Source organism: Ovis canadensis, chromosome 4 (genome assembly GCF_042477335.2).
Source record: "Ovis canadensis isolate MfBH-ARS-UI-01 breed Bighorn chromosome 4, ARS-UI_OviCan_v2, whole genome shotgun sequence".
Classification (NCBI taxonomy): Eukaryota; Metazoa; Chordata; class Mammalia; order Artiodactyla; family Bovidae; genus Ovis; species Ovis canadensis.
Window position 1 is genome coordinate 78,671,625 of NC_091248.1, and position 15,617 is coordinate 78,687,241.

Consider the following 15,617-nt stretch of genomic DNA (forward strand, 5'->3'; position numbering starts at 1 on the left):
GACAAACCCACAGCAAACATTATCCTCAATGGTGAAAAATTGAAAGCATTTCCCCTAAAGTCAGGAACAAGACAAGGATGTCCACTTTTACCGCTACTATTCAACATAGTTCTGGAAGTTTTGGCCACAGCAATCAGAGCAGAAAAAGAAATAAAAGGAATCCAAATTGGAAAAGAAGAAGTAAAACTCTCACTGTTTGCAGATGACATGATCCTCTATATGGAAAACCCTAAAGACTCCACCATTTAATTTTAAATGATTCTTTGTTATAAGTTATTAGTTTATAAACTTGAATCTCTTTCAATAATTCTTCATTGTTTTCTTACCTTATTATTTTTTGAGTTTGTTTAGCATAGCCAAAAGAAGGGATAGTAAGTTCAGTCTTTGTACTCTTCTTTTAGGTGTGCTGGATATAATACACCAATAATAAAAGCCATTAATAGCATAACTGTTTCTTACCATTTTTAATATAACCCATACCAAACTAGTACTCCCAAGCAATACTGTTTCCTTTCAACATATAGAATACCAACTGTGTGATGTGGAGAGAGTCCAAAATTAAAACAAAAATTTTTCTTGCTGTTACATTTCAGGCACAGAAATTTAGACATAATAAAACGGGAACATCAAGTTCAGTGCTGAGCATCTTGAATATTTACTACTATTAATAGTACATTTGAGAGAAGAGGAAGGAAGAAAGATTTCCTTCATTTATGGTATTGTCTTACACCCAGTTTCTTGAACTTGACCTACTTATTACAACATAAATGTCATTTCCTCTAAAGGAGTTTACAGAATTTATTACTTCTTAAGTGAAAAAATAAAAAGATACAGACTATGTTCAAAAACTTCATTTGAGTTTCTGAAAATTAAGTTCCTCAACCCTAGATTGTTGCATAGAGTTTTTAAGAAATGCATTGAGACCAGACCCATAGGTTTTCCTCAGTTGGTATGTATGTGTGTAAATTCATAAATGCAGCAATAAGCTGTGCTAACAGTCACCAAATAGGATATGTTTTTGAAATTGCTTTAAGTGAGAAAAAAACTTATAGGAAGGTCTTTATTTACTGTTCATTTTCCCAGCATGTAATAGTTCATTATTTTCAGCTCTGTTTTTGCTTATTAAATATTTTAAACCATATTCATATAAACATTTATATCATTTATTTCAGTTTTATTTTGACAGTCACACTGTTGAAGTCAGTTGACTTGTTTTTTTCAGAGAAGTTTTGATAGAAGTCAGATACCTAGACAGGTGTTTTGCATGTTTAAAAAAATGGTCTTGCTGTTTACATCACGCAACAATTAGCAGGAACAAGTTTTGCAAGAGTCCTTATAGAGAGGATTACATCTCATCTATGAATTGTCTTCCTTATATGACGTTATTGCTTGGTTTGGAATAACTTCCTAGCGTGTCAGTCAAGTTCAGGTTGAAGTTTAAAAATACATTACATAGAGGAATGATAATTGTATTATGATAAACTTTAGTTAAGTCATAGGGTGGATTATTGAGAAATAACTATATACCACAGGTTTTATGTGGGATTATGAAGTGGTTTTTTTCATATACAACTGTTAGTTAATGCAATACCTTTATTCTCTTTACTCCCTGACCAAAGATTAAAAATAAAATCAATTAATGAGTTATTAAGATTTAAATGGATAGATTTTCTCTGGACTTTGTTTTTTTATTATTTCAAAACTTTTGATGGCAAAGTATGAAGTGATCATTTTTAGTTTTTCAAGTTAATTGAAAATTGACAACATCTAAACATTGTAACAAGTTATTCAGAAGTACAAATGAATATCCCTTTCTATAGTGATAAAGACAGCCAGTTTCAGTGTTATAAGGGGAGAAAAATCTGCCAAACATTTGACTCCTGCATGCTTCTTTGCTCTCTGGTATATCAGTTTCAGGTGTAGAGTTTCATTAGGAGTGGTATGAGTAATTACTGTTTCTATGACAGTGAATAAAGAAACTCTCAGGCAACAAGGCCCAGTCATTGTGTCCAGAGATGAAAGTCCACTGTGTGTTGTTAAAAGAGTCTGCCTTTATGACTTTATGACTTCTTCCTGGATATGTTAAATCTTCTCTCAAAAAAAAAAAAAAAAAGATCCTAGAGCTATTTGAAACCAGTTCATTTTCTTTCATTCAGTATTTTGCATCTGTCCTCTTCCTTTTTTTCTGGCAAGTTTCAAAACATTGTTCTTATTGATACACATCTTTAGTCCTCTCATGTCAGTGTTATGCTTATATTATTGCCTAGAAACAGTGCTGATGTAGTAAAAAAAAAAAAAAAAAGCCTTCCAGCTCATCTGTGTAAGTAAGAAGTGACTTCTCCCAGATCTTAGACTCCTTATCTATAATGGAAAAGGAAGTATTATCTTACTCTTAGGGTTTTACTGATTAAATTATGCAGGCATACCTCATTTTACTGCACTTTACATTTTTTGCAAATTCAAGGTTTGTGGCAATTCTACATCAAGCAAGTCTGTTGGCACCATTTTCCCAACAGCATTTATTCACTTTGTATCTCATATTTTGGTAATTCTTGCAGGGTTTCAAACATTTTTATTGTTACTGTGTCTGTTACTGTGGTCTCTATCAGTGATCTTTGATGTTACTATTGGAAAAAAATTCTGACTTGCTGGAGGCTTCAGGTGATTAGCACTTTTTAGCAGTAAATTATTTTTAAATTAAGGTATATAAATTGTTTTTTCAGACATAGAGGGACACCTCACCAGACATACAATCCCATCCCCCTGGCATATACTCACGTACTGGATGGAATTCAAAGGCAGACATTGTCTCCTACATATGGTCAGGAAACAATACTCATATTTCATCTCTTCTCTACTCTCCTTAGATTAACAGGACAGAACACCATCAGAGTCAGAGCCATCTATCCCTTCAGTTCAGTTCAGTTCAGTTCAGTCACTCAGTCGTGTCCGACTCTTTGCAACCCAATGCATCGCAGCATGCCAGGCCTCCCTGTCCTTTACCATCTCCCAGAGTTCACTCAAACTCACGTCCATCAAGTTGGTGATGCCATCCAGCCATCTATTCCTCTGTCGTCCCTTTTCCTCCCTACCCCAGTCCCTCCCAGCATCAGAGTCTTTTCCAGTGGTCAACTCTTTGCATGAGGTGGCCAAAGTACTGGAGTTTCAGCTTTAACATCATTCCTTCCAAAGAAATCCCAGGGCTGATCTCCTTTAGAATGGACTGGTTATATCTCCTTGCAGTCCAAGGGACTCTCAAGAGTCTCCTCCAACACCACAGTTCAAAAGCATCAATTTTTTGGCACTCAGCTTTCTTCACAGTCCAACTCTCACATCCATACATGACCACTGGAAAAACCATAGCCTTGACCAGCAAATTAGGAAAACTCAGCAGTGGCCACAGGACTGGAAAAGGTCAGTTTTCATTCCAATCCCAAAGAAAGGCAATGCCAAAGAATGCTCAAACTACCGCACAATTGCACTCATCTCACATGCTAGTAAAGTAATGATCAAAATTCTCCAAGCTAGGCTTCAGCAATATGTGAACCGTGAACTCCCTGATGTTCAAGCTGGTTTTAGAAAAGGCAGAGGAACCAGAGATCAAATTGCCAACATCCGCTGGATCATGTGAAAAGCAAGAGAGTTCCAGAAAAATGTCTATTTCAGCTTTATTGACTATGCCAAAGCCTTTGACTGTGTGGATCACAATAAACTGTGGAAAATTCTGGAAGAGATGGGAATACCAGACCACCTAACCTGCCTCTTGAGAAATCTGTATGCAGGTCAGGAAGCAACAGTTAGAACCGGACATGGAACAACAGACTGGTTCCAAATAGGAAAAGGAGTACGTCAAGGCTATATATATTGTCACCCTGCTTATTTAACTTCTATGCAGAGTACATCATGAGAAACGCTGGACTGGAAGAAACACAAGGTGGAATCAAGATTGCCGGGAGAAATATCAATAACCTCAGATATGCAGATGACACCACCCTTATAGCAGAAAGTGAAGAGGAGCTAAAAAGCCTCTTGATGAAAGTGAAAGAGGAGAGTGAAAAAGTTGGCTTAAAGCTCAACATTCAGAAAACGAAGATCATGGCATCTGGTCCCATCACTTCATGGGAAATAGATGGGGAAACAGTGGAAACAGTGTCAGACTTTATTTTTGGGGGCTCCAAAATCACTGCAGATGGTGACTGCAGCCATGAAATTAAAAGACGCTTACTCCTTGGAAGAAAAGTTATGACCGACTTAGATAGCATATTCAAAAGCAGAGACATTACTTTGCCGACTAAGGTCCATCTAGTTAAGGCTATGGTTTTTCCTGTGGTCATGTATGGATGTGAGAGTTGGACTGTGAAGAAGGCTGATCGCCGAAGAATTGATGCTTTTGAACTGTGGTGTTGGAGAAGACTCTTGAGAGTCCCTTGGACTGCAAGGAGATCCAACCAGTCCATTCTGAAGGAGATGAGCCCTGGGATTTCTTTGGAAGGACTGATGTTAAAGCTGAAGCTCCAGTACTTTGGCCACCTCATGAGAAGAGTTGACTCATTGGAAAAGACTCTGATGCTGGGAGGGATTGGGGGCAGGAGGAGAAGGGGACAACAGAGGATGAGATGGCTGGATGGCATCACGGACTCAATGGACGTGAGTCTGAGTGAACTCCAGTTGATGGTGATGGACAGGGAGGCCTGGCGTGCTGCGATTCATGGGGTCGCAAAGAGTCGGACATGACTGAGCAACTGAACTGAACTGACCAGACAGACCTTTGTTGGCAAAGTAATATCTCTGCTTTTCAATATGCTATCTAGGTTGGTCATAACTTTTCTTCCAAGGAGTAAGAGTCTTTTAATTTCGTGGCTGCAGTCACCATCTGCAGTGATTTTGGAGCCCCAAAAAATAAAGTTTGATGCTGTTTCCACTGTTTCCCCATCTATTTCTCATGAAGTGATGGGACCAGATGCCATGATCTTCTTTTTCTGAATGTTGAGCTTTAAGCCAACTTTTTCACTCTCCTCTTTCACTTTCATCAAGAGGCTTTTTAGCTCCTCTTCACTTTCTGCCATAAGGGTGGTGTCATCTGCATATCTGAGGTTATTGATATTTCTGCTGGCAATCTTGACTCCAGCTTGTGCTTCTTCCAGCCCAGCGTTTCTCATGATGTATTCTGCATATAAGTTAAATAAGCAGGGTGACAATATACAGCTTTGACGTACTCCTTTTCCTATTTAAAACCAGTCTGTTGTTCCATGTCCAGTTCTAACTGTTGCTTCCTGACTTGCATATAGGTTTCTCAGGAGGAGTCAGGTAGTCTGGTATTCCCATCTCTCTCAGAATTTTCCAGTTTATTGTGATCCACACAGTCAAAGGCTCTCTCCCTTAGAAACCAAAGTACCCCTCTTGAGAAGAAACTAGCCATCTTGGTTCTCATGCTGTATTTTGCTTTGTTTTAGGGTCAACTGGCTGAATTCTCTGCTTTAGAAATATTCTTCAAAATAATCCACCATATGATTTTTATTTTAAACTTTCTTTTCTGATTATGGACGTGATTGGTTCAACTACTGTAACATTTTAATAAGCCATTTTTCCCCAAGGAACTCATTTATTTTATAAAGCTGAGAAAATAAAAATGGCCCTTTACTCCCATTACTGATACTGTCTTTTGTGTTCAACTTCAGATTTTCCTGTGCTTATTTAAAGATTTTCCCCCAAAGTTGGACTCTGGCTATTGATACTCTCATAAGTCCTTTCACTGGATAATAGGTCATGTATATCTTAGTTTACCTGTAAATATTGATCTCACAGAGCAGTACTGTATATTGATTTACAGGCATGGATTCTGAAGTCACAGAAACCTGAGTTTGAATCCATTTCTGCCATTTGCCAGCTATGAGGATAATAGTAGCACACACCTTCTTGGGTTATGAGATGAGATGAGACGAGGTACGTCAAGTGCTTAAAAGTGTCTGGCACTCAGTAAACATACAGTAGATTGTAACTATTTATAGTAAATCGTCTTTGAGAACTATATAATTTTTATGTGTATGCCACAATTTATTCACCTCCCTTGTATCAATAAACATTTAGATACTGGGTATTTAGGGTGTTTACAGTTTCCCAGTGTTATAAAGCAACTCTGCCATATACGTCCTTACAACTAAATCTTCATGCACTACGCTGTTTCCTTAGGGTAAAGTCCTTAGGACATAAAGTTGGTCTGTTCAAAGGGAATGTGTATTTCTAAAGCTTTTAATAGTATTTCTAAATTCCCCTCCTAAAAGGTTGTGGAACTCCAACTCCACCATATTTTGTTGTTTTCCTTGAAGATGATTTGGAGAAGGAAATGGCAACCCACTCCAGTATTCTTGGCTAGAAAATCCCATGGATGGAGGAGCCTGGTGGGCTATAGTCCATGGGGTCGCAGAGAGTCGGACACGACTGAGGGACTTCACTTCACTTTCCCTTTGGCGATGATGCATTTGGAGTCATCTTTTAAAAATGTATCTTTAAAATTCTTGTCAGTGCTAACCATTTTAATATATTAAAGGACAGTTTAGTCAACACATTCATACACAGTACAGAGGCGTTTTCAAAATGGATCAACTAGTTGCCCTTAAGCCTCCACTGTTGTTGTTTAGTTGCTTAAGTCGTGTCTGACTCCTGCAACCAAACCACTTGGACTGTATCCCACTAGGCTCCTCCGTCCATGGGATTTCCCAGATAAGAATACTGGCCTGGGTTGCCATTTCCTTCTCCAGGGGATCTCCCCAACTCAGGGATCAAACCTATGTCTCCTGCATTGGCAGGTGGGTTCTCTGCCACTGAGCCACCAGGGAAGTCCTGAGCCTCCATTACTAGAACCTAAAAGATTTTCCTCTAAGAGGAATATTATGTTGTCAATAAGATAGCAATGTCAAATTTTTAACATTTGGTAGATATCAAGTTTGGGTAATTTGTTAGTGGCCTTTTTTGAAAACAACTTTAAAATTTTTTCGTATCATTTGTAGTATAGAGTGCTATTTCACAAAGTTTGATTACTGAAATGTTATGTTGGTTCAGTTTGCTTTGAGTATAGATGAGAAAAGGCTAGTATACAAATTTATTTACATGAGTGTAGCATAGCCCTGTTCCTAATGATAAAGCTTCCCAGAGCCAGTAACGTAACTTATCTATCAGGCCCTGCCACATGGTATTAGCATATTTAATCCTACGACTCAGGTTAAAAACAAGACTGATTTCTCTTTAAAGGTTAAAAATATTTATCTTTACAACGGTTTGCTTTCATTTCCAGCAGGAAAGGAGCTTTTTAAATTTTTTAACCATAAAAATTAATTTTCATTCTGTTCAGAATTTTTAGATGATCCGTGCATGGTCTTGTTGAAATTTACAGTGTAGGAAAATGTGAAGAAAAACATAAAAATCACTTTAAATCCCACTATCCTGCAATGAAGATTGTTAACAACTTACCACACTTTAATGTAAATATTCTTTTCCACATGTCTTACATGAGCTAATCGTTTTAAAACTGTAAAATACACGTGACAGAGTTTACCATTTTAACTGTTTTTAAGTGTACAGTTCAGCGGCATTAAGAGTACTGACACTGTTATGAAACCACCACCACTGCTGCCATCCATCTCCAAGGCACTTTTCATCTTCCAAATTGAAACTCTGTACCTGTTGAGCAATAGCTCCCCGCTCTCCCCTCCCCCAGCCCTGGCAAACAGGACCTCATCTTGTTCACTTTGCATTAAAATATAATATTCGTACCGAGAAGTACACATACTCCAAGTGGGCTGACAGTTGAATCACATAATGAGGAAGAGGGTGTTTTCAAGTGTTAAAGCTGTTGAGGTTCCTCTTTTCTTTGCAGAGCACATTGGCAGTGCTCTAACAGTACAGACTTACCTTCTCTTTCTTAGCTGCCGCATTATTTTATTTCATCCTGTTCTGTAGACTGACTGGTGACTAGTGCAGCAGCAAGCCTGTCACCCAGAGCATAATAAAGCACTGTGTAGTAATGCGTCACAAGACTGATTTTGCATAGAGCTTATTAGCCAAGGCTTCGGGGACCGCCCTCGGCTGCACCTTGTGCTATATTAGTACTCCTCAGACAGGAAGAATTTTCTTTTGCTGCTGTAGCTTGTCCGGTTACTTTCAGGGTAAGTGTCTACAGTTCATATAAACAGTGAGTTTCTCTTGTTGAACTTCATCTGATTCTTAATTTGATTCTGTATCTTGTTGAAATTTTAGGCATTTAAAAATCCAAATTAAGTAAATTAAAATAGAATGATCCAGTGTAACATAAAACTTCTTTATAGTTTGCAAAGATATGAGTATGGAGAACTTTGCAGTATCTTGGGCCTCAGAAATTCTAATTTGCAGGATCTAATTTTAAGAGCTTCTTGTTTCACATGTCGATGTTAAGAAAAAGCTACGTACCCTCAGAAATCTCTTTTCAGGGGGAAGAAAAAATCCAGTTTTGCTGTTCATTTAGTTGTTGTGTGACTCAGTTTTGCTGATGGCCACATGATTTGTGTACCTAGGATTAGGAACTTTTTATTCTTGCTAATAATAAAGATAATTAATTTTTATTTTGAGCCTATAAGCTTTATCCAGGATATCATGGAATGGCTTTATATTAGATATGTTTTATAAATTGATAAAAGCTGGATTACTGTCTGTAAGGATTACAACATACTGTATGATGAAAATTAAGATTCAAACATATACATTACCATCGATTCAAACATATGTATTACTGTAACAGCCTAGAATGTTGTCGTTAACTGAGATTTAAATAATTGAATTGCCTTATTTTTTATAGTTAGCTAGTGCAGCAGACCATTTCTTAAAGGCAGTTTACTTGGTTTTTATTGGCAGCCTGTATCCAAGCCCCACATCTCTGGATATTGTTTACTACCGATGCTGTTGTTGTAGGACAAATCCAAGGACAGAGTAACTCAAGAGTTTTCTGAGGGTAATCAGTATAAATTATCTATTTTCCCTGTGCCTTGGTTTTCGTATCTTGAAAATCACTATTAGGTAGTAGGGCAGAGGAGGTGTGGAGGATAGATGAATAAACTCTAAGCTCTGAAATTGTGTTTTCATAAGTATCTATGAAATTCTGAGAAGCCACGTTTTGCTATTTAAGAAAATTGGTATCAATTTCCAATTTTTAAATAACGAACCGTTGAAACCTGTTTTCTTCTATCACCTTCTTTTACTCTCCCACCTTTTGCTATTCAGTTTCATTTTTGTTTTCTGTTTGTATCAAGAGACAGTTTCACTTTCCAGTTGGTACTTTTTGTTGTTGCTATTTTTTTACTGCTGCCTTGAAAATCTAATTAGGGAGAATTCTTTAAATGCCCCCCCAAGAAATTGATTTTATAATGTTTTACAAATAATGAATTTATAGTTTGATTTTCCATGTTCTGATCACCCTAAGTGTCATTATTAAAAACCCAAGCTTAGGACAAGTAATGTATGTTGCCAGAGGTATGCAGTCAGATTTTTAGGACTGTTGCTGATACCCTGTCCATACTGTAGTAATACATACCTTTTCTTATATAAGTAGTATACAGTTTATCATTCAAAATTTCATTACTTTATTGTATAGTTTAAATGTTTCTGAAAGTATCAAATTTAAAGCAGAATCACAGCTTTTTAAGCTAATAATATCAATAAATCTTAATATTTTTTCACTTTCCTGTAAGACAGTCTAGAGGGCCTTTAAAAGTATTCAATTTGCATTCAGATAGATACTTTAAAACTGTATAAAGGCAAGGCAGATTTTTCACTTGATATAGAAATTTTCAGTCATTGATTTATAAATAACTTCAAGGGGTAAAGATAATCATCTCAGAATGAAATACCACAATAGCTAAAACTTGTCAGTTCTCAAGTTTACGCTAGTCAAGTGAAGTTCTTACCTCTCGCTTCAGCCTTTAGCCTTGTCCTACATATTCCTTGTAACGAACACTGTTATAGTAGAGACCTTAAACTCACAGCAAAAGAACACAAAGTAATTATTTTTCCAGTTTCCACATTCTCCAGTCCGTATTTAAAGATTCCAAATACTTTGAAACTTCACAACTTCCTTAGGAGTTCATAGTTCAAGGGTAATATTTTCTATTTTTGAACAAGTCTTCTGCACTCGATTTGTTTTTTTCAGCAGCTCTTCTCTTGAAGCATCTGCAACAGATGACTGCTGGCAAAGTAAGCCAGAACTTTATATACCAAGTATAGGTTTACAAGCCTATTGGTTTAAAAATACTCTGCCCTAATTTTCAGTGTCGTTCTTAGAATACTGCCAGAATGCTGACATTTATACCTTAGTCTGTACACTTCTGTAATGATAGTGATTTTTCTATTAGGACTGTAGTATCACTTGTGTGAGATTATCTTTGAATAAGGATAAATTCTGGTCAGATTGCCATTGAGGACTGCTGCTAAGCCACTTCAGTCGTGTCCGACTCTGTGTGGCCCCATAGAGGGCAGCCTACCAGGCTCCCTGGTCCCTGGGATTCTCCAGGCAAGAACACTGGAGTGGGTTGCCATTTCCTTCTCCAATGTATGAAAGTGAAAAGTGAAAGTGAAGTCACTCAGTTGTGTCTGACTCTTAGCGACCCTATGGACTGCAGCCCACCAGGCTCCTCCATCCATGGGATTTTCCAGGCAAGAGGACTGGAGTGGGGTGCCATTGCCTTCTCCGGCCATTGAGGACTAGGAAGAATGAAATATTGTCATTTGAAATTTGTGTAGTATCTAGTAAGCTGTTTAGGTTTGCTTAGTCCTAAAGTTGGCCTTTATTTATTATCAGATCAAATTTCTGATCACTCTTTGTTTACATTGTATTTTGTTTAAATAAAATTAATGAAGAGATCATGAGAAAGATGATTAACCCTTTTACCTATTAACACTGGCTTTTTTTTTTCCCCCCTTTCCTTTTCTACTGAACATGAATGAAAGCTCCAAAAAGAGCCATAGTTGAGGATGGAGAGTGGAGAGGAATTGGGTCTGCTGGAGAACACATCACAAAAGATTTTAGATGCCCAGATAGTAAAATGTACTCTTCACTGCTTGAATTGTTCTCTTTTTAGGTTTTTCAAATGTGTCAGAATATGTGATTTTTTTTATAAGCTTCACTGTGACTTTTTCACATTCTCCTTCCTCTTTTTCAAGCTAATAAAATGGTTTTATTTAAATAGTGCCTTCGAGAAATCTAGAAACCCTTTTCAGATATTAAACATTGAACAAAAGCCATAAGCATTTCATAGTTTATATCTTGGATTCCATAAATGAAGAAACACTTGCCAGGTAATTTCAATGACAATATTTTTCACATGTGAAAAAATGGAGGTATCCTACTATTTAAATATTGTTTATCAACTCTAAGATGCCATCAATTATAAGATCATCGACCTACTAGCAGCCCTTCTGAGAGGGGTGGGAAATACTTTTTCAGGGAAGATATTTCCCAGTTTTATGTACTTTAAATGGAATAGGGGGTGGGTTTTAGAATTTGATAATTTTTTTTATATCTGCTACACACATTTTAATTATAAAAAACATTCATCTAATGTTCAACTTCTGTTACCAGAGTCTAAGAAAAAGTCAGTTTTTCCCTCAGCTAACTTACCCTTTTTAAGCAATGCTTTCATTATGAAATTTTGCTTATCTAGAATAAAGTGAAAATAGAGTCATTGAGGAACAAAAATAATCTTCCTTAAGATTTATACTGCAAAAATGAAACTTAGTATAATAAGATGTCTTATCTAAAACCCTTAAATGATCATTCAGTTAAACACTATCACTTACCTGTTTTGTGCCAGACACTATGCTAGATTCAAACACAAGTCAAATCTTAGTCACAGCATTTCACAAAGTTAAAGATTTTGATATGAGAAAGTTGAAGAATAAATTTGACTTTTGTGGATTATGTTTCTCCTTACATTCTGTTTGTATATTTCTTCACTGATTCAGGATTAATAATGCATAATTTTCCCCAAAAACTTCATCCTTACATGTAGAGAAGATGTTGATAAAGTACTCACGCAATAGAACATTTTTTCCCAAATATATACTTCACTTTAACTATTCAAATCTTATTAAACCATATGAGTTCTTATAGGAGAGCTGCAAGTTCTCCATACACAATTTTTAGTCCAAAAGTTTGTGAAATAGAGTAAAATCTTTGCTGAGCTGCTTAGGAAAGAAAAAAGCTGACTTCAATAACTTAGTATTTCTGTCAAACCAAAAGTGTGTTAACATACAGGGAGAGCCTGAAATGTCTGTGTGTCACGTGTACCTCTTTTCTCTCTCTTTTACTGTGACATCACCTGGGAAAATCCAGAAGATTGGATAATCAAGAAATGCTTAATCAAGATTCTGCTGTACATGTGAAAATGGTGGGTATTCGAATATTTCCAGTTCCATTTATTAATGGTGAATCTGCACCACTTTTACCTCTGTCTTTAACCAGATAATTAATTATGGGACTGTAACTTTACACAAATCTTTCTTCACAATGCTAGACACACAACAGAATTTCAAGTACTTGTTGAACTGAATTTCCTTGGAAATTTTTTTTGCTTGAAATATGTGCACTAAAATGTTTTTCAGCAGATAAAATGATTACCCCATTTCTTTTCATGCTAAATTTTCCTTGCTCAGTAACACCACAGTTATATCATACAACATGAGATCTTTCATCTTAGGCCTCTGAATTAAAATTTTAACTAATTTAACTAACCATTTAACTAATTTTTTAAAACTTTTTGAACAGCAGTAGCTTTCATTGCATTATAGACATTAGGATGAGGTAGGGAAAATATAGGCTTTGGCTTCAGAACTGGCTTCAGATCTTAACTCAGTCCTTATTAGCCTGAGTGACACCCTTGAATGCAGGCAACCATCTCATCTTTAAGAAATACGCATGAAACCACCAGCCTCCTGTTGTCCTTATTCATATCTTTTCCCAGCTTTATTAAGATGTAATTAACCAATAAAATTATAAGATATTTAAAGTATCCAATGTGATTATTTGATATGCGTATACATTGTGAAAGTTTACCCCCTTTAGTTACCATATCCATGACTTCACAAACCTACCTTGTTTTTTTAGAGACTATTTGAGTTATGGGGCAAATTTCAATTATATAATAATAATCACCATGTTATACATTATATACTCAGACCTTATTTACCTTATAATTGACATGTCCTTATACATATTTAATGAAAAAGTATATATAAAGTACTTAAAAGCACATGGTAAGCACTCAGTGAATGTTAATCTTCTATAGTATGTTAGTGTTTTATGTAAGTAGGATTTATTTGTAAATGTGGGTGAAATTATGTCCATCCTTATTCAGTCACAAAATTTTAAAAATCACTATTTCTTTCTCTCTTTTAAAGAGGACAGCTGCCCGATGATCTCTTTCTTATTTTCTTTCTGTTCTTATTGTTCTTCCTTTTCCCTATTTTTTTATGCTTTTTCTTTCTAATTTTCTTTTTCTGGGTCGAACCTATAAACCAGAACTTAGCATGCAAGCAGCTTTGTGTCAATATTAGTAAATCTCTTGTTTCATTTAACTTTCCTCATCCAATGTGTGATGGGAGGTTAAAATTTATTCAGAGTGCTGATTAAGCTTGTCAGCAGTGTACTTAGAGCTCTTAGGATGAAGCATATGAAATTGCTGGTTCTTTAATACATGAAATAACAGTCCAATGTTGGCAGTTTTATATGGTTCAGTCTAATACTTGAACATGATCTTTGTATCCATTGCATGATTGGCATTTGATTTATTGATACTGAGCATAAATATCTCTGAATTAAGTCAGTCTAAACTCATTTTCTTGCTTGAGTTGATTTTTTTTTGTTTTACAAAAATGAATACAAGTGATATAAAAAATCCTACCATGTAATTTGTTGTTACCAGGATGCTAGGACCTTCTACTATCTGTCTCCTTTAGAAGCAAGTTGCAATGTAGTTGGGGCTTCCCTGGTAGCTCAGCTGGTAAAGAATCCACCTGCAATGTGGGAGACCTGGGTTCGATCCTGGTTTGGGAAGATCCCCTGGAGGAGGGCATGGCAACCCACTCCAGTATTCTTGCCTGGAGAATCCCCATGGACAGAGGAGCTTGGCGGGCTACAGTCCATGGGGTCGCAGAGTGGAACACAGCTGAGAGGCTAAGCACAGCACAGCAATGTAGTTAACTTACAAAAGCACTGTGGAAGGAAAACAAGCCTTTCGAGATGATACATGTTTAAATAATTTTTATTATAGTCTGAATTTATATAATTTTTACCTTTGGTGTGCTCTTCTAAAAAATTGATAACATCTTTTTAAGTTGCCAACTGTACCCTCAAGTTCTAGAAAAACAGAGCTATTTATCCTTTTCCCACATTAGACCCTATACTTTGACTCCTCCCCAGTCTCAGCACACCCAAATCCTGCTTCTCTCCAGAAGCCCAGCTCCATGGGTCTCCCTCCTTTGACCCCAGCAGAAGTAATCTTAGTTTCTTCTTTTTCTCTTATATTGTATATGGACATCTTGACAATGTTTTTATTATTTGGATTATTTGTATTACAATCCATGTTAGAGAAGATGAATTTGAGTATAAGATGTATATCTTACTCAAACTTCTGTTATCTCTTACAGGGATGCTTAACAGAGTGCCTTACACTTAATGACTATATATGGTAAATGAAGGAAAGAATTTGCCTACACTACTGTAATGTGGAGACAGGCCAGATATGTGGTAGGCAGGAGAGACGGCTGTCAGTCAAATTTTGCAGTGCTTAATCTTCAAAATAAAGCAAGAATCATCTAGGTGCATGAGTGAATAAATGTACCAGTCTGCATGGGTGGCTTTAAAAATATATACTTTTTATGTCATCACACAAAAATTGTACTGCCCACTCCTTTGTATCCGTAATAAAGACTTCTGTTTGTACCATATTTGACCATTGGAAAACAAAGGAAAAATATTTTCACTGAGAGCATCAGACAGAGATTCTTAAGTAATTCAAACTCATTTTTATGTGAGCTATGTTTAGAAATACACAGGTAGACATCATTAGGACAGTTTTGTGACTACCAGGCAGTATATTGTCTCAGTGTAGCCAGATAGTATCAAATAATCACATTATTTGTTCACAAATACTGTGAACAAAACTGTATAACTTTGATATCAATTTCTTTAGAAATCATACCTTCTGAATATGGACGTAGACTAATAATCAGGAGTTCATTTCATCTGTACAAGTACAGTATATTTAAGATTAGCCAGAATAAGTATATTTTAGGTTTTCCTTCGTTATCGTTAGCATTGATTCAGCTTAGGCTCTCATCAGCCAGAATAGCCTGATTCTTGTCAGGAAAGCTTTGCTCCTTCCCTAGCATTTTACATTATGACCTTATAAAATGAATTTGTTTTCTTTTGCTCATAAATGATAGAAATTTTTAGTCCCTTATTTATTTTTCATAGCATTGTATTATAATCAAACTGGGAAGTTTTCAAACAATTTAAAATAACTTGCCCTTCAAATTTCAAGTATCATTATTTTATGTACCACCAAACAGGTGGGTATATTGTGTCCAAGAGGACT

General features: G+C 36.2%; 1 protein-coding gene across 7 annotated transcripts in view; it reads left to right on the plus strand.

Annotated features, from left to right (window-relative positions):
* Nucleotides 1-15,617, plus strand: part of NT5C3A (5'-nucleotidase, cytosolic IIIA) — a 45,442-nt gene that overhangs the window by 17,685 nt on the left and 12,140 nt on the right. The window contains exons 1-2 of one of the 7 annotated variants that reach the window (XM_069588111.1): nucleotides 5,923-5,943; nucleotides 12,356-12,410. The exons of 1 other annotated variant lie outside the window; for it this stretch is intronic. In XM_069588111.1, the coding sequence (XP_069444212.1) occupies nucleotides 12,375-12,410 (36 nt within the window). In that variant the 5' untranslated portion in view covers nucleotides 5,923-5,943; nucleotides 12,356-12,374. Of the gene's footprint in view, nucleotides 1-5,922; nucleotides 5,944-7,778; nucleotides 8,163-8,959; nucleotides 8,981-12,355; nucleotides 12,411-14,667; nucleotides 14,709-15,617 lie in introns of those variants that run through there. 5 more of the 7 variants (XM_069588109.1, XM_069588112.1, XM_069588115.1 and 2 more) reach the window with 5 other exon arrangements.